At 46.8% G+C, this 26,253-nt stretch overlaps 1 protein-coding gene across 2 annotated transcripts in view; it reads left to right on the plus strand.

Moving 5' to 3' along the window:
- The window catches only part of LOC137570869 (cystatin-2-like), a 32,236-nt gene extending 11,143 nt beyond the window's left edge, over window positions 1-21,093 (plus strand). For both annotated transcript variants that reach the window (XM_068279576.1, XM_068279575.1), the window contains exons 2-4: window positions 6,666-6,877; window positions 8,736-8,843; window positions 20,960-21,093. In XM_068279576.1, the coding sequence (XP_068135677.1) occupies window positions 6,674-6,877; window positions 8,736-8,843; window positions 20,960-21,037 (390 nt within the window). In that variant the 5' untranslated portion in view covers window positions 6,666-6,673 and the 3' untranslated portion in view covers window positions 21,038-21,093. The remainder of the gene's footprint in view (window positions 1-6,665; window positions 6,878-8,735; window positions 8,844-20,959) is intronic.
- Window positions 21,094-26,253: the final 5,160 nt, after the last annotated feature.

Consider the following 26,253-nt stretch of genomic DNA (forward strand, 5'->3'; position numbering starts at 1 on the left):
TGCATTGTAGAGATGTCGCGAACCGCCGATTTTCGGTTCGCGAACCGGGTTCGCGAACTTCCGCGGAAGGTTCGGTTCGCGGAAAAGTTCGCGAACCGCAATAGACTTCAATGGGGAGGCGAACTTTGAAAAATAGAAAAAATTATGCTGGCCACAAAAGTGATGGAAAAGATGTTTCAAGGGGTCTAACACCTGGAGGGGGGCATGGCGGAGTGGGATACATGCCAAAAGTCCCGGGAAAAATCTGGATGTGACGCAAAGCAGCGTTTTAAGGGCAGAAATCACATTAACCACTTGAGGACCCACCCTTTACCCCCCCTTAAGGACCAGCGCTGTTGTAGCTGATCTGTGCTGGGTGGGCTCTGCAGCCCCCAGCACAGATCAGCGTGCAGGCAGAGCGACCAGATCGCCCCCCTTTTTTCCCCACTAGGGGGATGATGTGCTGGGGGGGTCTGATCGCTCCTGCCTGCCGGGTGTTGCGGGGGGGGGGGGCACCTCAAAGCCCCCCTCCGCGGCGAAATCCTCCCCCTCCCTCTCCTACCTGGCCCCCCCTTGGAGATCCGGGCTGCACAGGACGCTATCCGTCCTGTGCAGCCAGTGACGGGACGTCCCCTGTCACATGGCGGCGATCCCCGGCCGCTGATTGGCCGGGGATCGCCGATCTGCCTTACGGCGCTGCTGCGCAGCAGCGCCGTACAAATGTAAACAAAGCGGATTATTTCCGCTTGTGTTTACATTTAGCCTGCGAGCCGCCATCAGCGGCCCGCAGGCTATTCACGGAGCCCTCCGCCGTGATTTGACAGGAAGCAGCCGCTCGCGCGAGCGGCTGCTTCCTGATTAATCAGCCTGCAGCTGGCAACGCAATACTGCGTCGCTGGTCCTGCAGCTGCCACTTTGCCGACGCGCGGTATGAGTGCGCGGTCGGCAAGTGGTTAAATGCTAAATTGCAGGCCTAATGTGCTTTAAAACATCTTGAATGTGTATACATCAATCAGGGAGTGTAATTAGAGTACTGCTTCACACTGACACACCAAACTCACTGTGTAACGCACCGCAAACAGCTGTTTGTGTAGTGACGGCCATGCTGGACTACTGCGCAACATGGCGAGATTGCTCTTCCTCACTCAGTGATGTCAGGTAATGTGTGACTTCCTTCTCAACTTTCCATGGCATTGTTAAAAAGCTTACGTTTTGTTTTTAAATTACATTTTCTACTTGCTGTGCACTTGTTCAGTACCGCTACAATGAGAATCCTGTGGAGGCGGGCAAGTCTGCCATTGTGACCCCGGGTAATGGCCAGGGAATGAGGGGTTTGAATCCGGTGTGGAGCCTGAGCAACGGCTACCACTACACATCCAAGGAGGGCAGCAGGCAAGCATGCACGCCCGCCCGCCCCGAGGTAGTGACCAAAAATAACAATACAGGAGGAGGACTTTCGAGGCCCTGCTGTGTATTTGAAATGAATGTACTTTAAATCCTTTAACGAGAACCAGTTATGGCAGGCAAAGATGACACCACATTCCTTTCACGAGAATCATATGGAGGCGGGCAAGTCTGCCATTTGTGACCCCGGGTAATGGCCGGGGAATGAGGGGTTTGAATCCGGTGTGGAGCCTGAGCAACGGCTACCACTGCACATCCAGGCAAGGAGGGCAGCAGGCAGGCAGACATGCACGCCCGACCTGAGGTAGTGACCAAAAATAACAATACAGGACTCAGGAGGACCTTTTGCGTCCCTAATTGTCATGAATCAACTTTAAATCCTTTAACGGGAATCCGTTATGGCGGTCAAAGATGACACCACATTCCTTTCACGAGAATCATATGGAGGCAGGCAAGTCTGCCATTTGTGAGTGACCCCGGGTAATGGCAGTGAGCTGGGTTCACTTAACACAACAGGTAGTTATGTGCAGTGATGAGTTGGGTTAAGTAAACACAACAGGTAGTAGGTATATGCAGTGAGCTGGGTTCACTCAACACAACAGGTAGTAGGTATATGCAGTGAGCTGGGTTCACTCAACACAACAGGTAGTAGGTATATGCAGTGAGCTGGGTTCACTCAACACAACAGGTAGTAGGTATATGCAGTGAGCTGGGTTCACTCAACACAACAGGTAGTAGGTATATGCAGTGAGCTGGGTTCACTCAACACAACAGGTAGTAGGTATATGCAGTGAGCTGGATTCACTCAACACAACAGGTAGTAGGTATATGCAGTGAGCTGGGTTCACTCAACACAACAGGTAGTAGGTATATGCAGTGAGCTGGGTTTACTTAACACAACAGGTAGTTATGTGCAGTGATGAGGTGGGTTAAGTAAACACAACAGGTAGTAGGTATATGCAGTGAGCTGGGTTCACTCAACACAACAGGTAGTAGGTATATGCAGTGAGCTGGGTTCACTCAACACAACAGGTAGTAGGTATATGCAGTGAGCTGGGTTCACTCAACACAACAGGTAGTAGGTATATGCAGTGAGCTGGGTTCACTCAACACAACAGGTAGTAGATATATGCAGTGAGCTGGGTTCACTTAACACAACAGGTAGTTATGTGCAGTGATGAGGTGGGTTAAGTAAACACAACAGGTAGTAGGTATATGCAGTGAGCTGGGTTCACTCAACACAACAGGTAGTAGGTATATGCAGTGAGCTGGGTTTACTCAACACAACAGGTAGTTATGTGCAGTGATGAGGTAGGTTAAGTAAACACAACAGGTAGTAGTAGGATGCAGTGAGCTGGGTTCACTCAACACAAAGCTAGGTATATGCAGTGATGAGGTGGGTTAAGTAAACACAACAGGTACTGGGTATATGCAGTGAGCTGGGTAGTACAATGTGCAGCTCCCTGTCTGTCACACACAAAGGTAGTCAGTCACTGAATGTGCTGGGCTGCTGGCAGTGGCACACACACACTATCAATTAGCAAGGCTGTGCATACAACAAAAGTGTCAGTTTGACACACAGTAAAAAAAATAAAGTACAGGATGAGCTCTGAAAAGAGCTAGGGTGCTATAAAAGCAATAACAATCAGCCAGGAGCAAACTAAGCAGCCAAGAACCTAACTAATCTGTCCCTAGAAGAACAAGTCTGCAGCAGCTCGCCCTAGTCTGTCTAATAGCAGGCACACGAGTGAGTGTAATGGCCGCCAGACCCTGCCTTATATAAGGGGGGGGGGGGGTTGGGGCTCCAGGGCTTACTGTAGCCTGAATGGCTACAATGTGCCTGCTGACTGTGATGCAGAGGGTCAAAGTTGACCCTCATAGTGCATTATGGGGCGAATCGAACTTCCGCAAAGGTTCGCCTGGCGCAGGCGAACGCGAACCCCAATGTTCGACTGGAACCGTTTGCCGGCGAACCGTTCGCTACATCTCTAGCACTGCATTGAACCATAGCTTGGTTCTCTCTAATTACACGCTTGTGGAGGATTTCCGTAGTGTCGGTGTGCGTCCTGTGTGCTGACCACGGAAATAATTCCCCATTCGTTATGTATATATATATATATATATATATATATATATATATATATCACACACTCGATCTCACACACATATTCCATCTACAGTATACACAAGCACACTCTAACACTCATTCATCTATATACACTCACATTCCATCTGTAATCACCATAGTCCATCTATACACCCACATGCATACAGTCAAAAATGGCGCAGAGTAAAAAATGGCGCACCGTTCTGCCGATCATAAAACGCTATTTACCGTTTTAATGTAAATACATTAAAACGGTAAATAGCGTTTTATAAAACAGAACAGTGCGCCATTGAAAAATTCAGGGAGCTAGTCAGAGGAGTTCGGGCTGGAGGAGAGGCAGCGGGTAGTGGGCTGGCAGCGGGGGTCGGGCTGGAGGAGAGGCAGCGGGCAGTAGGCTGGCAGCGGGGGTCGGGCTGGAGGAGAGGCAGCGGGCAGTGGGCTGGCAGCGGGGGTCGGGCTGGAGAGCAAGCGGGGTGGAGGGAGTAGGATTAGGTAGCATGTGTATACATTACCTTGTCCCGGCCGGCGATCGCTCCTCACTTCACAGCTTGCATGAGTCCTGCATCCAGCCAATCACCATGCGGCTTCAGTTTCCACATGGTGATTGGCTGGATGCAAGACTCCTGCAAGCTATGAAGTGAAGGAGCGATCGCCGGCCGGGACAAGGTAATGTATACACATGCTACCTAATCCTGCTCCCTCCACCCCGCTGCCTCTCCACCCTGACCCCGCTGCCAGCCCACTGCCCGCTGCCTCTCCTCCAGCCCGACCCCCGCTGCCAGCCCACTGCCCGCTGCCTCTCCTCCAGCCCGACCCCCGCTGCCAGCCTACTGCCCGCTGCCTCTCCTCCAGCCCGACCCCCGCTGCCAGGCCAGCCCACTGCCCGCTGCCTCTCCTCCAGCCCGATCCCTGCAAAAAAAAAACAAACATATAAAACGATAAATATCGTTATAAGTGCAGCACCATTCTGACACTATTGACGCTGTGCGCCATTTTTGCCTGTCCCCACCCACATACCATCTCTCACATGCACTCAGGCTGGGTGCACACATAACATAATGTGAAAGGCTACGTTTTATGTCATGTTTTATGTTAATGTTGTGTGCCTTTTTTGTGCATTTTTACTGCGTTTTTGGTGCAATTGCGATGCGTTTTGCATGCATTTTAGTGCTTTTGCGGTTCACATATCGTTTTCCATGCTTTTTTATATTTCCATTTATGCCAATCCCTAGGAAGACAACAGGAAGCGGAAATACAGCAAACAAAATATTTTGGGGGGGGGAAACGTATATAAAAACACATGGAAAATGCATGAAAAACGCTTTGCACGCGTTAGAACACGCATTTAACGTTTTGCACACGCAAAACGAGAATTTTCACGCAAAAACGACCTTGAATAAGACCCTCTCCCTTCACCTACGCACCAATCCAGGCATATTTTTGCTTGGTTTAGAATTATCACATGCAAAACATAAATTAATACGGTTTGCAGCCAATGCTGCAAAAACGTATATAGCTTCTCAATGGTGTCAGCAGTCCTTATCCTTCGGTTGTGTTGTAGAACGGATCCACAAAACCATGCTAAATGACAAAATTAAACTCTTGAGGATTTTATTTCCCCCCTCCCCCCGCCAGCCAATCCCCGTGATCAGCTGTCATAGGCTTCAGCTTATAACAGCCGATCACCCCTGTGCCTCTGGAGGGGACAAAAAGGTAGATGGAGGCTGGCACTTCCAAAAATAAGCTCTTTTATTGAAAGATTAAAAGCATGTGGCTATACGGCGACAGCCCGCTGTTTCAAGACTCAGCCCTTCTTCAAGCCGAAGTATCCACCACTCCTCTGGAGGGGACAGACATGTCATACAGCTGTCCCCAGTACAGAGCTGCTGCAGATCGCAGCGCTGTACCAGTGATTAGACGGCGGTTCCGCCGTCTAGCAGTCTCCTGAGCGGCAAGCCACTCGGAGACTGAAGGCGGAGCTCCGCTCTGCCAACCTAGCAGGAGATGCGCGATCTCCTGCAAAACAGAGCCCCAGGACTTTACGCCGATCGACGTTAGGCAGTTCTGGGGCTTACGCCCACCCAAGCCCATCAGCGTGACGCGTCAGCTAAAGGTTAAAGCCAACCTCGCCAACAGGGTCCAAACTTGGCAACTCTGGCCAGGGCAGGATCATCCACAAGGCAACATAGGCAGGTGCCTTGGGCCCATTGGGTGTCAAGGGGCCCAGATGTCCCCTTTTTTGAATCTTTTCTCACTTCAGATTACCAAAAAAACCATTTGAGCAAGTCAAAGCTTACTACCTTGCCTAGGGACCCCTTTCATCTAAATCCATCTCTACTCTGATCCTGGCTTCAGAATGTCGCCTCACTGGGAATTAGACAAACGTTATCACATTTCTGACTGATTGCTTTAAAGTTAAATGCAGTAATGTTATGTTTGCTACGTTTAACGGCTGAAACATTTTCTCTTCCCTCTCTCATCTCTTACGTGTTCCCATGCATGCTCCTGTTTAACACTTGTATTATTTATTTGAAAGAACTTACTATAACAAGATGTTTATTTAATTGCTGCTCTGTTGACAGAGGTAGGTTGTCTGGCAACCCTACACCAGTTATTTACCCGTACCATGTATACCTCAATAATAAGTGTTTTTGAAACTAAACATAGACATTGGAACGCAATATAGAATTGGTAGACATAGTAATTACAGCGACAAATGTAGCATGATTAACAAAAAGTATAGCAAATTCCAAGACACAAAAGGGTGAGAGAGCCCTGCCCATGCGCTTATCTGTTAGTTTTGAGATGTGGGAGATAACCAGAATACCTGGAGTAAACCCACACAAACACAGAGAGAACATGCAAACTCCTTGCAGATAGGGCCCTGGCTGGGATGTAAACCAGGGATCCAGCACTGCAAGGCAAGAGAGCTAACCGTTATGCTACTGTGCTATATGTCCCTTGCAGGCTTTTTTCACTTCAAAGTGAGATTTGGGAACCTCAATGACCTGGACCTCCTGCAGCCAGTCTGTACTGGCCTAATGGAAGCTCTGCCACACTGCATATGACATATAGATTACATAATACTATAAATATATATGTTGGGGGAGGGGGGGATGGAAAACCTTTTGGTAATATATTCATTTGTATTCATATTTTTATGAATTTCTTTAAGGTGACATCATGGCTGCTGGCACTTACCTATGCATCATTGCTGGACTATGTTTCGTATCTACTATTGGTCAAATGGCTGGAGGATGGAGAAAACGCAATACTGATGATAAAGCTATTATAGATGTTGCCAAAATTGCAGTTACTGACTACAATCATAGATCAAATGATATATATTTTATCAAGTTTATGAAGGTGATCTCAGCCCAGTCTCAGGTAATACACAGTACTATGAACCCTTAAAGTGGAGCTAAACTCAGAACTCTCTGCTCTAAAAGATTAGCAACCGCATGATAACCTTTAGGTGAAAACATTTTTTCATTACAATTTATGGAAATCCTGGAAAAAAACTCAAGTTTTAACAGGATGAACTGTGCAGGGAGCACAGAAAGGGTTGGGGCCTATTTTCACTTGTGTAGAATTCACAAGCTGTCAGAGCTGGGAAACACTGCCTTTTCTGTCAATAGGCTTGCCGTCCAAATTGCATGTTGGCACAATTCAGAAGGCATGCTGCAGTTTACCGCAGCATGCATCTGAATCCCTTTAGCCGCACTTTGCACAGCTACAGGGATTCGGGTGCATACTTGCATCACTGCAAGTGCTGTCCCGTAACACACACACCAGCATAATGCCCTAAAGCTTCTGTCTTTCCTGCAGAGGCAGAGCCGTGTGGTGCTGTGTGAGTCACAGCTACTGATGAGGCTAATTTCACTGTGATGTGGAATAAAGGGGAAAGAGGTGCCCAGAGAAGATAAAATGCGTTAAAAACAAATCAAATGAAAAAAAGTGAGGTGGTTTACCTCAATGAAGACAAATTCACTTGTTACTAGAATTTTGTTGCACTGGCAATGCATTTTGTAGGTGCATACCCACTTCCTCAGGCCAAATAGCAATGCCTAATAGTGTTTGTAGCCACAAATAAGGCACAAACAAGAATTCGCTTACAAATAGCCTGCTAGCCGCGATCGGTGGCTAGCAGGCTAATCACGGAATTCCGTGAAGTGGCAGGGAAAGATTGCGCGTGCGCACGGCCGTTTCCTGTAAAACTGCAGCCCCAGGACTTGAAGCCAATTGGTGTTAGGCGGTCCTGGGGCGGTCGCCGTGGTCACGCCCATTGGCGTGAGGCGGTCTTTAAGTAGTTAAAGAGATCCTTAAGCCCAATTAAAAAAAATAGTTTTACTCATGTGGGGCTTCTACCGGCCCCTGCAGCCGTCCTGTGCCCTCGGGGATCCTCCTGTCCCACGCCACCAGCTAGTTTCGTTTTCAGCCCACGGGCTCACTACGCCTGCGCAGGCCTGGCCAAGCGCCATCTTCTTCGCATTCCCGACCGTCTGCAATAGTGCTATTGCGGACGGGAACACAAAGAAGACTACGCGTCTCTAGATCCGTCGGTGACTCAAAACTACCTGGCGGCGGGGGACAGGAGGATCCGCGAGTGACTGCGAGGGCAAGGGACTGCTGCAGGGGGCTGGTAGAAGCCCCAGGTGAGTAAAACTAATTTTATTAGGCTTAAGTGCCTCTTTAAGTTCAGATGGGAGGATCAGAGAAGGAGGAGCTTTGTAGAATGGAAGAATGAAAATCACACCAGCTGGCATGTGGTACAATTTTACTATTAGTTTTGTGAAGCAAGTGAGTGAGAAGCTCCAGCAGGGGGGGCATCATGCTTCACTGATTAGTGCAGACACTGCTATCTGATCTCCAGTGATGACACATTTACTTTTAATGTTAAGGTGGCCATACACTCGTCAGATTAGCAGCAGATAGATCATTAGATAGATTTCTAATTTATCTGATGTGTTTAGGACCATTTTTTACTAGGAACAGATTTCCAATAGATTTCAGTTTGAAATGTATTGAAAATCGATCTGATGGCATTTTTTTTGCCATCAGATTTGCATTGGGGCCAATGCAAATTGATAAGCAATCTCTTCAGATCGATTTTGACTTTCCACCCTGGCCGATGGATTGAAATCGATCGAAATCGGCCGCAAATCGATTGATCGGCCAGAAAATCGGCTGAGTGTATGGGCCCCTTTACAAGGTTGTTTTGATCAGAACTTTGTGTTTGTTACAGGTTGTTGCTGGGACAAATTATGACCTACATGTGAAAGTTGGAAAAACAAATTGCAGAAAAAATGGTAATGCCGCCAATGCTGATTCTAATTCCTGTGTGGTAAACCAGGTAAGTCAGATTTTACTATATATTTGAAATGGCTTCTTGTTGACACTATGCCAATCTGGGTATCTGGGTAAAGAAAAATAAGGAAACTAATAGGGTGATAAAGTTTTTAGATTCAAAGGGCTTGATTCACAAAGCCGTGTTAACTCTTATCACGGTCACGCTAGCACTATAACGTTTGTAACGTTTTCGCGCTTACGCAAATTTGCGCATGAAATCGCGGCCCTTTTCACATAAAAATTCACGTTTGCGTGCAAAAACGGCCGTGATTTTGCGCGCAAATTCGCGTTTGCAAGAGCAAAACGTTACGCACATTATAGTGCGCAAAAGAGTTATCACGGCTTTGTGGATCAAACCCAATGTGAAGATACGGTATAAGTAGCATATGTGCTAGTACTAACAGAGTAGCATAATATGAGTTTTAAATGGAAAGGGAACTTGTTGTCTCATTAAATACATGTCTCAACCAGTGTTGCTCTCCACGGCCTCGTGATCACGGGTAACCAATGATCGCAAGCTGTTTTTCCTGATCATGAGGTTGGATTCCGAATTCGTGATCGCCTCTTAATCACAAATTTAGTTCCCGAATGCACTCGGGGTCGTGGTCCAAATCCGGCTCGTGATCACGGAATTAGCCGTGATAAAAACCGCCAAAACCGTCTGACTTTAGCAGTTAATAGCAAAGCCCCCTTACATGATATAAACACCACATTTGCAGGATATGTTAACCACTTGAGGACCACAGTCTTTCTACCCCTTAAGGACCAGGCACTTTTTTTCCATTCAGACCACTGCAGCTTTCACGGTTTATTGCTCGCTCATACAACCTACCACCTAAATGAATTTTGGCTCCTTTTCTTGTCACTAATAAAGCTTTCTTTTGGTGCTATTTGATTGCTCCTGCAATTTTTACTTTTTATTATATTCATTAAAAAAGACATGAATTTTGGCAAAAAAATGATTTTTTTTAACTTTCTGTGCTGACATTTTTCAAATAAAGTAAAATTTCTGTATACATGCAGCGCGAAAAAAATGTGGACAAACATGTTTTTGATAAAAAAAACCCCATTCAGTGTATATTTATTGGTTTGGGTAAAAGTTATAGCGTTTACAAACTATGGTGCAAAAAGTGAATTTTCCCATTTTCAAGCATCTATGACTTTTCTGACCCCCTGTCATGTTTCATGAGGGGCTAGAATTCCAGGATAGTATAAATACCCCCCAAATGACCCCATTTTGGAAAGAAGACATCCCAAAGTATTCACTGAGAGGCATAGTGAGTTCATAGAAGATATTATTTTTTGTCACAAGTAAGCGGAAAATGACACTTTGTGAGAAAAAAAAAAAAAAGTTTCCATTTCTTCTAACTTGCGACAAAAAAAAATGAAATCTGCCACGGACTCACCATGCCCCCCTCTGAATACCTTGAAGTGTCTACTTTCCAAAATGGGGTCATTTGTGGGGTGTGTTTACTGTCCTGACAATTGTAAGCACCCCTGTAAAGCCTAAAGGTGCTCATTGGACTTTGGACCCCTTAGCACAGTTAGGCTGCAAAAAAGTGCCACACATGTGGTATTGCCATACTCAGTAGAAGTACTATAATGTGTTTTGGGGTGTATTTTTACACATACCCATGCTGGGTGGGAGTAATATCTCTGTAAATGACAATGTTTTCATTTTTTTTACACACAATTGTCCATTTACAGAGTTATTTCTCCCACCCAGCATGGGTATGTGTAAAAATACACCACAAAACACATTATACTACTTCTCCTGAGTACGGCGATACCACATGTGTGGCACTTTTTTGCACCCTAACTGCGCTAAAGGGCCCAAAGTCCAATGAGTAAGTTTAGGATTTCACAGGTCATTTTGCGACATTTGGTTTCAAGACTACTCCTCATGGTTTAGGGCCCCTAAAATGCCAGGGCAGTATAGGAACCCCACAAATGACCCCATTTTAGAAAGAAGACACCCCAAGGTATTCCGTTAGGAGTATGGTGAGTTCATAGAAGATTTTATTTTTTGTCACAAGTTAGCGGAAATTAATTTTAAGTGATTTTTTTCACAAAGTGTCATTTTCCGCTAACTTGTGACAAAAAATAAAATCTTCTATGAACTTACCATACTCCTAACAGAATACCTTGGGGTGTCTTCTTTCTAAAATGGGGTCATTTGTGGGGTTCCTATACTGCCCTGGCATTTTAGGGGCCCTAAACCATGAGGAGTAGTCTTGAAACCAAATGTCGCCAAATGACCTGTGAAATCCTAAAGGCACTCATTGGACTTTGGGCCCTTTAGCGCAGTTAGGGTGCAAAAAAGTGCCACACATGTGGTATCGCCGTACTCGGGAGAAGTAGTACAATGTGTTTTGGGGTGTATTTTTACACATACCCATGCTGGGTGGGAGAAATAACTCTGTAAATGGACAATTGTGTGTAAAAAAATCAAAAGATTGTCATTTACAGAGGTATTTCTCCCACCCAGCATGGGTATGTGTAAAAATACACCCCAAAACACATTAGACTACTTCTCTCGAGTACGGCAATACCACATGTGTGGCACTTTTACTGCGCTAAGGGGCCCAAAGTCCAATGAGTACCTTTAGGATTTCACAGGTCATTTTGCGGAATTTGATTTCCAGACTACTCCTCACGGTTTAGGGCCCCTAAAATGCCAGGGCAGTATAGGAACCCCACAAATGACCCCATTTTAGAAAGAAGACACCCCAAGGTATTCCGTTAGGAGTATGGTGAGTTCATAGAAGATTTTATTTTTTGTCACAAGTTAGCGGAACATGACACTTTGCGAAAAAAAAACAATTAAAATCAATTTCCGCTAACTTGTGACAAAAAAATAAAAACTTCTATGAACTCACCATACTCCTAACTGAATACCTTGGGGTGTCTTCTTTCTAAAATGGGGTCATTTGTGGGGTTCCTATACTGCCCTGGCATTTTAGGGGCCCTAAACCGTGAGGAGTAGTCTGGAAATCAAATTCCGCAAAATGACCTGTGAAATCCTAAAGGTACTCATTGGACTTTGGGCCCTTTAACTCTGTAAATGGACAATTGTGTGTAAAAAAATCAAAAGATTGTCATTTACAGAGGTATTTCTCCCACCCAGCATGGGTATGTGTAAAAATACACCCCAAAACACATTGTACTACTTCTCCCGAGTACGGCGATACCACATGTGTGGCACTTTTTTGCACCCTAACTGCGCTAAGGGGCCCAGAGTCCAATGAGTACCTTTAGGCTTTACAGGGGTGCTCAAAATTTAGCACCCCGCCCACTTGCCAGGACACAAATGATCCCATTTTGGAAAGAATACACGCTAAGGTATTCCATGAGGGCCATGGTGAGTTCATAGAAAATTTTATTTTTTGTCACAAGTTAGCGGAAAATGACATTTTGTGAAGAAAAAAAAAAAAAAAACACAAAACCGCAATTTCTGCTAACTTGTGACAAAAAATAAAACATTCTATGAACTCACCATGCACCTCACGGAATACTTTTGAGTGTCCTCTTTCCAAAATGGCATCATTCGTGGGGTCTGTCCTGGCATTTTAGGGTCTCTGCAATCATTACATGTATGGCCAGTATTAGGAGTTTCTGCTATACTCCTTATATTGGGCATAAGGGTAATGCACTGTGGGCTGAAAGGAAAAATGAATGTCAAACAATCAATCAATATGGATGAAAAAAATATCTGCCAAAAAATTTTGAAAAAAAAAAAAAAAAGAGGAGGAAGGCGTCTGCCAGGACATAGGAGCTGCCGCCCCAAAAATCCAAACCCACCAGCTCGTATGCCCTGGCAAACCTGATTTATCCATTCACACCAATCGATGTGGATGAACAAATCATTGCCAGAGTTCTTTTTTGATACAAAGTGTTTGCCAAAGCATATGAATCCCCAACACCACTCCTCGGCCCATATGCCTCGGCAAACGTATCTTTTTGACTGCGGAGGAGAAATCTCGTCCTGCAGCGCTGCATGCACCGACTTATGTGTAAGCTGACAGACGCGCAATGTTCTGTCAGGATGCACCATCAGTGCTGCAGCTGATTGGTCGGTCTGGATAGAAAAAAGAGAGAAGAAAAAAGACAAAACAATACAAAAAGGAGGGGAAGGCGTCTGCCAGGACATAGGAGCTGCCGCCCCAAAAATCCAAACCCACCAGCTCGTATGCCCTGGCAAACCTGATTTATCCATTCACACCGATCGATGTGGATGAACAAATCATTGCCAGAGTTCTTTTTTGATACAAAGTGTTTGCCAAAGCATATGAATCCCCAACACCACTCCTCGGCCCATATGCCTCGGCAAACGTATCTTTTTGACTGCGGAGGAAAAATCTCGTCCTGCAGCGCTGCATGCACCGACTTGTGTGTAAGCTGACAGACGCGCAATGTTCTGTCAGGATGCACCATCAGTACTGCAGCTGGTTAGTCGTTCGCTCGGTCCACCTGGAAGGTTATTGGATGGAAAAAGAGAAAAAAAAATACAAAAAAACCCAAAAAACAAGCAAGCAGCAAAGCAATTACTTCATTAACATTAATAACCTTTGAACTTTTTTAATACAAAACTTAACATTGCAAACCAAACATTAACTTCTTTGCTTACCTGTTTTTTGTTTTTTTTTTAACTTACCTCCCGAGGACAAACCTCTCCTCCCCCATGGAACAATGTGCGAAGTGCAAATCGCACAGAGTTGTGGCGAAATACATTACGCAATTTGTCCCAAGTGAAAGGAGAGGTTTCTGACAGCCCTGTGTATTAGGGTCTCTGGAAACCCGATGTTTGGTTTCACACTGCATATTGACATATCCGGTGGGTCGAGCCCGCCGCACCGTATTGTCCAAAACAGACCTTCAGGCAATACCACAAGAGTAGCATTCGGCCTAGTAATGAACTGCGTTGCCATAGACTAACATGACTTCCGGGCCGATCGATATTGCCACAGAAGCCACGCAGTAACGTAGGCATGCACTAGCGTTAAGTCAAGCACTTCCGGCGTAGGGGGAGACCGCAAAGTGTGACTTTTGCTAGGCATTTTGCCCTAACGCATCGCAGCAGTGTGAAATAGCACTGAGAGACCCTTGTGTGCCTACCGCTGTGTGTGGAGTTCCCTACTCTCTAATAGTGTACCTGCTCGTGGTACCTCTCAAAACACTCCCCTAGGCATAGGCCAGGCTGGTCAGGACAGGTGGGACAATAAACAGTGGTGTCACGCCTTATTCCAGCCCTGCACGACAGCGTTTTCTTCGGATTCGTTGACCTGGGGTAGTCGGAATTGGATAGGCGTAATGCCTTCCATGCAGCCGGCTAGTTGCATCTTGGGGTTGGGCCACGGCACCTCCTGGATACAGGAGTTCCATCACGATCTGTTTATTAAATTGAATAAACGAGCCAGTTCTCCCAGCCTTACTGTAGAGAACAAAGCTGTTGTAAATTGCCAATTGAATGAGGTAAAAAGACACTTTTTTATACCAGCGTCTTGTTTTTCGGGCAACTAAATAGGGCGCTAACCTCTGGTCATTGAAGTCCACCCCTCCCATGTTAGTATTATACTCGTGGACGACAAGGGGTTTTTCAATGACCTCAGTTCGCCGTTGAATTTCAACTGTCGTGTCTGCGTGAATGGTGGACAGGAAGTAAACCTCCCTCTTGTCCTTCCATTTCACCGCGAGCAGGTCGTCAGCACACAAGGCGGCCCTCTGCCCCCGTTGAAGTCTGGTGGTAATGAGCCGTTGGGGCAAGCCCCGGCGACTAGGCCGCACGGTGCCACAGCATCGGATTTTTTTTCTATTTTTAAGTGCTGAAAGAGGGCCACACTTGTGTAATAATTGTCCACAAAAAGATGGTACCCCTTCTGGAACAAGGGTGACACCAAGTCCCACACAACCTTTCCACTGCTCCCCAGGTAGTCAGGGCATCCGACCGGCTCCAATTTTGAGTCTTTTCCCTCATAGACCCTAAAATAAGATGTATAGCCTGTGGCCCTTTCACAGAGCTTATACAGTTTCACCCCATACCGGGCGCGCTTGTTTGGGATGTACTGTTTGATGCGAAGGCGCCCGGTAAAGCGTATGAGGGACTCGTCTACGCAGATGTCCTGGTCAGGGGTATAAGCATCTGCAAATCTGGATGACAGGTGGTCTATGAGGGGTCAAATTTTGTGGAGCCGGTCAAAAGTAGGGTGGTCACTTCGATGACAGGTTTCGTTGTCATTGAAGTGCAGGAAGCGCAGGATGTTCTCAAATCGTGTCCTGGACATGGCAGCAGAGTACAGGGGAACATGATGTGCTGGGTCCGTAGACCAATAAGACTGCAACACATTCTGCTTTACTAGTCCCGTGTGAAGGAGAAGGCCCAAAAAAATTTTCATTTCGGAAACTTGGACTGGTTTCCACCGAAAAGGCTGGGCAAGGAACTTTTCCGGATTGCCGGTTATATATTGTGTGGCCTTACGGTTGGTCTCTGCCACAATTAAGTCCAAAAGATCCTGGGTGAAGAACAGATAGAAAAAGTCTAGGGCCGATCCTAGATTATCTGTCTCCACCTGGACTCCAGACTGGGCGGTGAAAGGGGGAAGTACGGGTGCGGCGGAATCAGGGGATTGCCAATTTGGGTTTGCCAGCACCTCTGGTAAATTAGGGGTAGTACGGGTCCGTCTTCTTGGTGGCTGCGACTGGGATCTTACTGCACGTGCCACCGAACCAGTTTCAACTTCCATGCTGGTGCTCGCCACTTCACCAGGGTTTACGGAAGTACTGGTGCTAGGTCCAGGAGATGTTGTGCTGCTGGTGCCTGCCCCACCATGAAATCTCAGACCAGCACGAACACCACTCTGCTGCCCTTGAGGCTGATCCTGCGCCACCTGCGGTCCAACAACATGGGGTGTGGTACGCCTGGCTTTAGCCGGGACCTCAACCTCGTCATCACTATCGGTCAGTGAGCCACTGCTCAATTCAGGTTCAAACTCTGACCCGGAAGATTCGTCGAATGAGGCGTCCCAATCGTCCTCATCCGACTGGGCCATGTACCTGAGAACCTCATCATCGGAATACCCCTTTCTTGCCATGGTGGGCTGCTAAATTTAGGGGGTATTCCTCTGAGACTACGCAGAAAAAAGAGCACCTACCTAGCAAAAGGGAGTATTTGAGAGGTAGAAAGCTGTGGTCACTGAGTTTTGATGAAAAAAATAAATCAAAACTGAGGTTTACAGTGCCACAGCTATTGTACAGTGTTTTTTGCAGTGATCAGAAAAAAAATTCTGTCACTGCGGTGGGGCGGGCTGAACGCAAGTGCAGGCGAGCGATCAGGCCTGATCGGGCAAACACTGCGTTTTTTTTTGTGGATCCTAGTGACCCTAATAGATCTGACTGCGATCAGTAATGATCACTTACAGATACTATATAGTACCAATGTTGATTAGCGACAGTGATGACGCTAATTAGTGACTGTGGTGCAGTGGGCTGAGTACTAACTGACACTTACAAAGGGGCCTAGCTAACTGGCCTAACTGCTAACACTAGTGATACTAAAAAAGTGACAGTTTTCACTGATCACTGTTTTTAGATCACTAGGATAGTGACAGGGGGGTGGTGGTGAGTGGGGAATCAGAGGCAATCAGAAACAATCACAGGACAATCAAAGGCAATCGCAGGCCAATCACAGGGCACTCAATTCACGGGACAATCAAAGCCAATCACGGGACAATCAAAGCCAATCACAGGCCAATCAAACCAATTACGGCACAATCAAAGCCAATCGCGGGACAAAGCCGATCACGGGACAATCAAAGCCAATCACAGGCCAATCAAAGCCAATCACAGGCCAATCACGGGACAATCACGGGACAATCACGGGACAATCAAATACAATTACAGCACAATGAAATTGAATGTCAGCACAATGAAATTGAATGTCAGCACAATCAAATGCAATTACAGCACAATCAATTACAATGCACTGGGAAGGTGATTGGGGGGGGGAGGGGGGGTCTGAGGGCGATCAGAGGGTGTGGGGGGTTGACTAGGTGTCCGCACGGGGCAGACTGGGTCCTGATCTGGTGGGTGGCAGACACAGGGGGTGACGATAGGAGATCAGTGAGGGATTACAGGGGAGAATAGATGTAAACAATGCACTGGGGAGGTTATCAGCAGGGGGGGGGGGGGCTGAGGGCAATCTGAGGGTCTGGGTGGGTGATCAGGTGCCCCCAAGGGACAGTTTAGGGTCTGCTCTGATGGGTGGTGGTGACAAGGGGTGATAGGCAGGTGATAAGCAGGTGATAGACAGGTGATCAGTGTGTAAGGCAGCTGTATACAAACGTATACAGTATACAGGGGGGTGGTCTGGAGGTGGTCTGGGGGGGATCTGAGGGTAGGGAGGGTGATCAGGGAACCCTAGGGGGCAGTTAGGGACCTACCCTAGGGGATAGCGTCCCTAGATAGTGACAGGGAGTGATTGATGGGTTTTTAGGTGGGTGGTGGGGTGCAGATACTGGTGTGCTGGGGTGGTCAGGGGGGGTTCTGAGGGCTGGGGTGGGCGATCGGGGGGTCTGGGTGGGCTAAAGTGTGTGTTGCTGTGCTTACTGTCAGGGCTGCCGTCCTCTCTGATGGTCGCACGACGAGTGACCATCAGCGGAGGAGGCAGCCAGTATAATACACTTTGTTACAATAACAAAGTGTATTATACACTCTGATTGGCCAGATCGAGCAAGTTTGAAACCCGCCGGCGCTGCTAATTGGCCGGCGGGTTTCCGAGTAGGGTGGGCGGAGCCTATTGCCGGCGGCGATCGCGTCATTAATGACGCGATCGCCGCACAGCCACCGCTGATGCCGCCCCCGCCGATGGGCGTATTGCGGTCGTTTGGGCCCGGACTTTGCCGCCGCCCATCGGCTGGGGGCGGTCCTCAAGTGGTTAAGTAGAACAGTGGGAACCAGGGGAAAATTTGTTTTTCAAAAAGACCTTATAGTTTTTGAGAAAATTGATTTTAAAGATTTAAAGGAAAATAGTATACATTTAAATGCGGTAAATGACAGTTAGGGCTAGTTCACACTGGGCGCTTTGATATCGTTTTGCTGATCAACAGCGTTCAGCGGAAAGCTGATTTTTCACTATACAGGAGAGCGATTTAGGAGTGATTGCATTTTGTGATTCTAGAACATTGAAATGCAATCGCACCAAAATAGCTGCATGCACCATCAGCAAATTGCTAATCACTGGCGATTGCTACAGTGTGAACTCTACCATACCATTGACTTGCATTAGCACCAGCATTTTGCTGATCGCCAGTGAACAGCAAATTGCTGACGAATCGCCCAGTGTGAACTAGCCCTTAGGGCCCTTTTCCACTAGCAATCGCTAGCGTTTGCGTTAAACACTAGTGATTGCGATTCAGCAAAATACCAAATTTTCCCAGTGATTGCGATTTTGCTATGCAATGCACTGCATAGCAAAATCGCTGCAAAAATCACTCCGCGGCGCGATCACACTTAAGTAAAAAACAAATTGCGGTAGTGGAAATTACCTACAGTGATTCCTATGTTATTAGGTAATCCATAGCGATTTAAAAATCACTAGCGATTTGTGATTTTGCAATTCAGCATCGCAATCGCCGCTAGTGGAAAAGGGCCCTTAATGTATTTACCATTTACATGTATACTGTTTTCCTTTGAAACTTCCTTTGAAATTTTTTTTTCTCAAAAACTATAAGATCTTTTTGAAAGTTGTAGCCACTGTTCTACTTAACATATCCTGCAAATTTGGTGTTTATATCATGTAAGGAGGCTTTGCTATTAACCGCTAAAGTCGGCGGGTTTGGGTGGTTTTTAATCACGAATACTTTTTTCCTTTGAAACTTTAAAATCGATTTTCTCAAAAACTATAAGGTCTTTAAAAAAAAAAATGTTATAAGTTGTAGCCACTGATCACCTTTATAATCCATGCAATTTTGGTGATTGTAGCATGTATGGGGACTTTGCTATTAACGTTAAAGTCAAATCCGTGATCACGGATTCTACATGTAATCACGGCTAAAATCTGAGTCGAATTCGGAGCTCCGATTCAAATCGGGATCACGGTGTATCCGGATTTCGATTCTGCTGTGGCCGGATTTACTTTAATTCATGATTGGGGGTATCCGAGCATCACTGGTCACAACTACTCAATTAAACATTAACAATATTTGTATTTATTCTGTTGTTTGAACATTATACCAAAACTGAGCCCATCACCAATACATGAAATAAATAAATATTTTTATTTAGAAAAAAGAAAAGTGAGAAGCTGTAGGCACGAATATGACAATATTATATATCTTGTCTTTGTCTTTACTATTGTAAAAGGCTACTGGATCTATTAGCCCTTCAGAATCAGGGTACAAGGGGATGTACCAACTAGCTGCTGGATTCATATGCCCATTAGAGTCTGGGTACCAGGGGGTGTACTGAACTGCTGTTTCCATCTGCCCTTTAGAGTCAGGGTAGAAGGGGATGTACCAAGCTGCTGGATTCATATGCCCATTAGAGTCAGAGTACAAGGGGGTGCAGTGCACCAAGCTGCTAGATTCATCTGCACCCAGTCAGGGTACAAGGGGGTGTGCCAAGCAGCTGGACCCATCTGTCCTTTACAGTCAGGGTACAAGGGGGTGTGCCAAGCTGCTGGATGCATCTGTCCTTTACAGTCAGGGTACAATGGGGGGTGCCAAGCAGCTGGATGCATCTGCCCTTTACAGTCAGGGTACAATGGGGGGTGCCAAGCAGCTGGATCCATCTGTCCTTTACAGTCAGGGTACAAGGGGGTGTGCCAAGCTGCTGGATGCATCTGTCCTTTACAGTCAGGGTACAATAGGGTGTGCCAAGCAGCTGGATGCATCTGTCCTTTACAGTCAGGGTACAATGGGGTGTGCCAAGCAGCTGGACCCATCTGTCCTTCAGAGCCAGGGTACAAGGGGGTATACTAAGCTACTCGAACCATCTTTCCTTCATAGTTTGGGTACAAGGTGGTGTACCAAGCTGCTGGAACTATCTTTTCTCCAGAGTTCAGGTAAAAGGGCGTACCAAGTTGCTGGTTCCATCTGCCTTTTAGTGTCAGGATAAAGGGGTGTGTACAAAATGTTGGATCCCTCTGCCCTTCAAAACAGTGCCGATTCTAGGCACAGACATTGCAGGCCTGAGCCTGGAATGCAACTAAGTGCCAGGCCACACTTGTTACCCATGCCCCCACAACGCGGTCCCTTTAATTAGTGGGAGCTCTGCTAGTTTACTAGCTTGCTATGATTTTTTGCAAGCAGTTTCCTCCCCCTGCCAGTGATTAGATAATGTCAGGTCAGGCGGGGGGGGGGGGGGGGGGATATTCTGACGAGCTGCACAAACTTCAGCTCTCATCGGAGGTGAAAAAGAGGCAGTGCACAGAGTTCTGTCTACTATATAACAGCCAAACCCCGGAGCGTAAATTGTACATTGCGGTTTATGGCGGTGCCCAATTTACAAGCCAGGTTACACGGCCAAATTACCTGCTTCACCCACCAGCAAGTGTTCCTTCCGCCAGTTTTGAACCTTAAAGGGAACCTAAAGTGAGAGTAATAAAGAGGCTGCCATCTTACTTCCCTTAGAAATAATCTCAATCTGCCAGAATGAAGATGGCAGCCTCTGTATTCCTCTCACTTCCCTTTAAATTCAATTGCTGGGTCAGGAGAGATGAGATGGGGACATGCAGCTGCAGCATGTATCCTTCCGCTGCCTGCAGCTGCCCTGAGGGATGAGAGAGTGGGATTATTTTGTCCCAGCTCAGAGGAGGAAGTGGGATTTTTTAATCCAACGTGTCAGAAAAGACACATTAACCCCAAAAGTATCTCACAGAGCCATGATTGAGAATCCCTGGTCTAAAGACTAGGAACTAAGCTGCAGAGACTGCATACTGCAATTGTTATGCATAGAAGAGCCCCAGCTTATCAGGTGTATGTAAAGAATAAAGCTCGCCTGCCTCTAGAAATCTATTTTTTGAATGTGGAACTGTTTAGTAATGGATTTGGTAGTCACAAATGACTTCTAGCCTCTGTGTTTGTAACATTACTTCTTTCTACCCAAAATTCTCTCTCCTTTTTCCAGGTGCTCACATGCTATTTTGAAGTTTACCAGAGATCATGGGAGAATTATAATGAAGTGACAAAGTCTTCTTGCTCTTAATCTGTAAATTCACTGAAGTTACAGCAGCAATGCAATAAATATACTTCATTCATTTAGTGCCTGTGTGTTCATGTACCTTCAGTATTAACCCTTGCCAACCTTTAAACAGATCAACCACACCCCCCCTCATCTCCAACACTTACTTTTACATCCCCCGTGCGGGGGGGGGGGGGAGGAGGCATGGGTGATCTGTCTGTGGGGTCTCTACCTCCTTGTGTAAGGAGGTGACCCATCTATCAGGGATGAGGGGGTCAAAGTGTCAGACTTCGGGACTTTGATCTAAGGGGTCTGATGCCATGTCAGAATAGATCCAATGGCCGTGCAGGGCAGTGGGAACCCAAATGCGCCCAAATGATATTTATAATATGTGGTACAGCAGTGCAGCGTGGTGGATCAATGTGTCAGACTTAGATGCAGTCCACGGGGCCTGACAGCGAGCCAGATTATATCTGATGATAACGTGGTCAGCAGCACCCATAAGGCCCTTTGTCTGACATATTCCAACATCAGTAGCTGGTGAAGAACGCTCACTGTCGGACCAAGTCCCCCTTGAGAAGGTGTTAAACTTTTGTCATGAGTGTGAAGAAGAATGGAAACCGAGAGCCCAATATAGTGTAGTATGTATTGGAATAGGGAGAATGATTAAATGTAAGTAAATATACTCACAAACCAGGGTTACCGTACAGGCATCATACTAATAAAAGGATATCTGTAGCAAAAAACTGAAGAAACTTGAGGAGTTTATATGCAAAAATGCAAAAGATTTTTATTGAAGACAACACTTGTGCAAAAATATTTATAAAAAAAGTATCCGTCAGGAAACATTTTCCATAGCAGAGAATGGCAAAAATGCATCAGTTGTTAACATCAAGATTAGTGCAATTGTGCAAATTGAGGCGACAACGTCGACTTGTTTCGGGATAGACCCTTCATCAGGCCTTCACAAATAGAGACAAATCTGTATAGTTAACACAAGTTCTTAATAAACATCTGGACAACATGAAGCCAGGTATAACCACTCATCCAATTTTCAAACACGGGAACACAAGGCAGGAGCTGGAGGAGAAGGGCCATAAACAGGCCATAGCTATGCAGTTCTGGGAGCATGCCAGGCTTTTCAGAGACATAATGCAAATAACTAAAGTTAGGCATGGAAAGTGCATGTGAACCACCTTAAAAAATAACTTATCTTCTAAAAAATACTGTAAATTAAAATACTTGACACATGAAGCCATATAGAGGCCCCGTTCCTTGATTATCAGTGGTTTAAACCAGTGTATAAATAATGTAGCTTTCTAAAAGCAATCCTGTAACTTTAATGGTAGGAAGAGTTAGATACTTGCCTCGGTAGAAGAAAGTCTCTGGATTCTCCATAGGCTTCCCACATCCTCCTCCAGATCACGGCTTCTTGCCGGGACCCTCTGAAGGCTCTCGGCAGTGCTCCCATATGTGAATGAGCATGGCTGCGCTGCTCATTAGAGATGGCTCATACCTCCGATTTTAGGTTCCCGAACCGCAAACGCGAACTTCCGCAAAAGTTCGGGGTCACGCAAATTTTTGAACCCGCCATAGAACTTTGGCGAACTTTGAAAACTACACACATTTATGCTGGCCACAAAAGTGATGGAAAAGATGTTTCAAGGGGTCTAACATCTGTAGGGGGCATGGAGAGTTCTGTTGGTGGGGAGAAAAGGGGGGTGGGTATCACTCGTGTGCCTTGTTGTGTGGCCCTGCAGCTTGGCCTTAAAGCTGCAGTGGCCAATTTACTGAAAATAGCACTGGTCTACCTGGTTTACCACTGCAGTCTTCAAGAGGTTAAAACATCTTATATGTGTATACATCAATCAGGTAGTGTAATTAGTGTACTGCTTCACACTGACAGACCAAACTCACTGTGTAACGCACCGCAAACAGCGGTTTGTGTAGTGATGGCCATGCTGGACTGGTGCGCACCATGGTGAGATTGCTCTTCGTCAGTGATGTCAGGTAATCTCTGACTGCCTTATCAACTTTCGATGGTTCTTTCTCTACCATTGTTAAAGCTTACATCTATTTTTTTAAATTACTTTTTCTGCTAGCTGTTCAGTACCTTAAAGGAAAATCTGCTATGGAGGGCAAGTCTGCCATTCATTCAACTGTGTGACTGATAAACTTTCCATATTACTTTCTCACTCAGTACCATGGTGACCACAGGTAATGGCCGGGGAATCAGGGTTTGATTCCGGTCCGGAGTGGGAGCCTGAGAAACAGCTACCACCACACATCCAAGGAAGGACCCAAATGTGCCGTATAAGTAATGTACCTGCCTTAAACCGTGCTTTGCAGACCAGGCATCCGTGGTCAGATGGACCCTTGACCCAACGCTGTGTGCCAGAGATGACACCACTTGCCTTTCAACATCACGGTACAGTTTGGGTATCGCCTTTTGAGAAAAATAATTGCGGCCTGGTCTCTTTTACTGCGGTGTCCCAATCGCCACAAATTTTCGGAAGGCCTCAGAGTCTACCAGCTGGTATGGTAACAGCTGGCGAGCTAACAGTTCTGCCAAGCCAGCTGTCAGACGCCGAGCAAGGGGGTGACTGTCAGACATTGGCTTCTTCCGCTTAAAGATTTCCTTAACGGCCACCTGACTGCTGCTGTGGGCAAATGAGCAGGAACGGCTACAACCACACATCCAAGGAAAGCAGCAGGCACGCTGTGGGCAAAGAAGCATTAACAGCTACCACCACGCATCCAAGGAAGGCAGCAGGCAAGGCACGCGGAGGAAGTGACGAAAAATAACAATACAGGAGGACTCTTTCGAGGCCCTGCTGTATATGAGACAAATCAACTTTAAATCCTTTAACGACAATCTGTTATGGAGGGCAAGTCTGCCATCCATTCAAGTGAAAGGTATGCACTGACTGCCAGGTATAATACAATGTGCTGTCACAGATGCAGTGAAAGACGCACTGACTGGTATAATAATACAATGTACAGTCACACGGATGCAGTGAAAGGTATACATGACTGCAAACAGCTGTTTGTGTAGTGATGGCCGTGCTGGACTGGTGCGCACGATGGCGAGAGTGCAGGTGATGGTGTGATGGTGGCTTTCCAGCCAATATGGTCGGGCTGAGGTAGCTCAATGACAGAACAACAGTGACTGTCCAGCTGATCAAATTTGGTCTGTCCGCAATGAAGCAACAACCTTATTATCTTGGGTGTGCCCCGACCCCGCCGACACTCATATATCCGGTGGTCATTGCTTCATTGTGATACGCAAGCCCCTTCACCGCGGCAAGGTAACGATCACGAAGGGGAATTGACACATGTACATGCCTTTTGTTTTGTTGTTGCAGCTGCAGTGCAACCAGAAAAATTAGGCAGGCATGTACACACACCAGAAAAAAATTGTTATTGGTTCTGTTAGCAAAAAATTCAGGAATCTGCCTGGAGTCCTGGACCCTGTTGGTGGTGGCGGAGAAGGCAGTCAAGCGGCCTGCAGGCAGAGATGCTGTGTGGCGACCGACTTAATCTTGGGGCAGGCAGTCACACGGCATGCAGGCAGAGATGCTGTGTGCGGGGACTGACTTAGTCTTCTGGCGGGCAGTAGCCCTCCGGGATTCATGCCTCATTCATTTTGATAAAGGTGAGGTACTGAACACTTTTGTGACCTAGGCGAGTTCTCTACTCACTGACAATGCCTCCAGCTGCGCTAAAGGTCCTTGCTAACAGGACACTTGAAGCAGGGCAAGACAGAAGTTGGATGGCAAATTGTGACAGCTCTGACCACAGGTCAAGCCAGCGCACCCATTAGTTCAGGGGTTCATCGCTGCTCATAGTGTCTACATCCACACTTAAGGCCAGGTAGTCGGCTACCTGCCGGTTCAGGCGTTGGTGGAGGGTGGATCCGGAAGGGCTAAGGTGAGGCGTTGGAGAATGTCCGCATGTCCGACATCACCATGAGATTCCTGGAGTGTCCTGTCCTTGCCTGCACGGACATGGGAGAAGGATTACTGGCAGTGGTACCTTTATTCCATTGTGCTGTGACATCACCCTAATCGCACGGTAAAGCATAGTTGCCAGCTTGTTCTGCATTCTTTCTGCCTTCAGGTGAGTTGGTAACAACTCCGCCACTTTGTGCTTATACCGCGGGTCTAGTAGCGTGGCCACCAAGGAATAATCCTATAATAATAATCCTAACATTTATATATATCGCTTTTCTCCTGTCTGACTCAAAGCGCTCAAGAGCTACCGCCACCGGGACGCACTCAGGAGGCCACCCTGCAGTGTTAGGAAGTCTTGCCTTGAACTCCTTACTGAATAGGTACTGACCCTAGCCAGGATTCAAACCCTGGTCTCCTATGTCAAAGGCAGTGCCCTTAACCAGTACTCTATTCAGCCACTGCAAGTACAGGTCATCGCCCTTGAGTTTTTTTATATGGGGGTCCCTCAACAGGCTGGACTGCATGAAAGCCGCTATCTGTACAAATGGATGCAGAAGTACTATCCATCTCCTCTTGCACTTCCTCAGTAATGTCAGGTAAGTTCTCCTCCTCCCCCTCATCATCTTACTCTTCCCCGCACAATTCTTCCTCCTCCGCCTCCTCCTCTGTGCTGCCGCAGGTGTTGAGGAAACATCTGGTTCTGCTGAGAATTGATCCCACAACTCTTCCTTCCGTCCCTGTTCCTGTTCACGCTCCTCCACAGCTTGATCCACCACTCTACGCACGGCATGCTCCAGGAAGAAAGCATATGGGATAAAGTCGCTGATGACGCCTTCACTAGTGTTGGGCGAACATCTAGATGTTCGGATTCGGGCCGAACAGGCCGAACATGGCCGCGATGTTCGGGTGTTCGAGCCGAACTCCGAACATAATGGAAGTCAATGGGGACGGTCTGCATTTTCTGTGGAGAGGCGGATACGCCGATCTGTGACGATGCCTCCGGCAGCACTGAAACAGCGTTCCGACATAACGCTGGCTGCCGGGCAAGCCAGCACCTCTATTGCGTACATTGCCAGTTTGTGCCAGGTGTCTAGCTTCGATACCCAATAGTTGAAGGGTGCAGATGGATTGTTCAACACAGCTATGCCATCTGACATGTAGTCCTTGACCATCTTCTCCAGGCGATCGGTGTTGGAGGTGGATCTGCACGCTTGCTGTTCTGTGTGCTGCTGCATGGGTGTCAGAAAATTTTCCCACTCCAAGGACACTGCCGATACCATTCCCTTT

This window comes from Hyperolius riggenbachi, chromosome 4 (genome assembly GCF_040937935.1).
Source record: "Hyperolius riggenbachi isolate aHypRig1 chromosome 4, aHypRig1.pri, whole genome shotgun sequence".
Classification (NCBI taxonomy): domain Eukaryota; kingdom Metazoa; phylum Chordata; class Amphibia; order Anura; family Hyperoliidae; genus Hyperolius; species Hyperolius riggenbachi.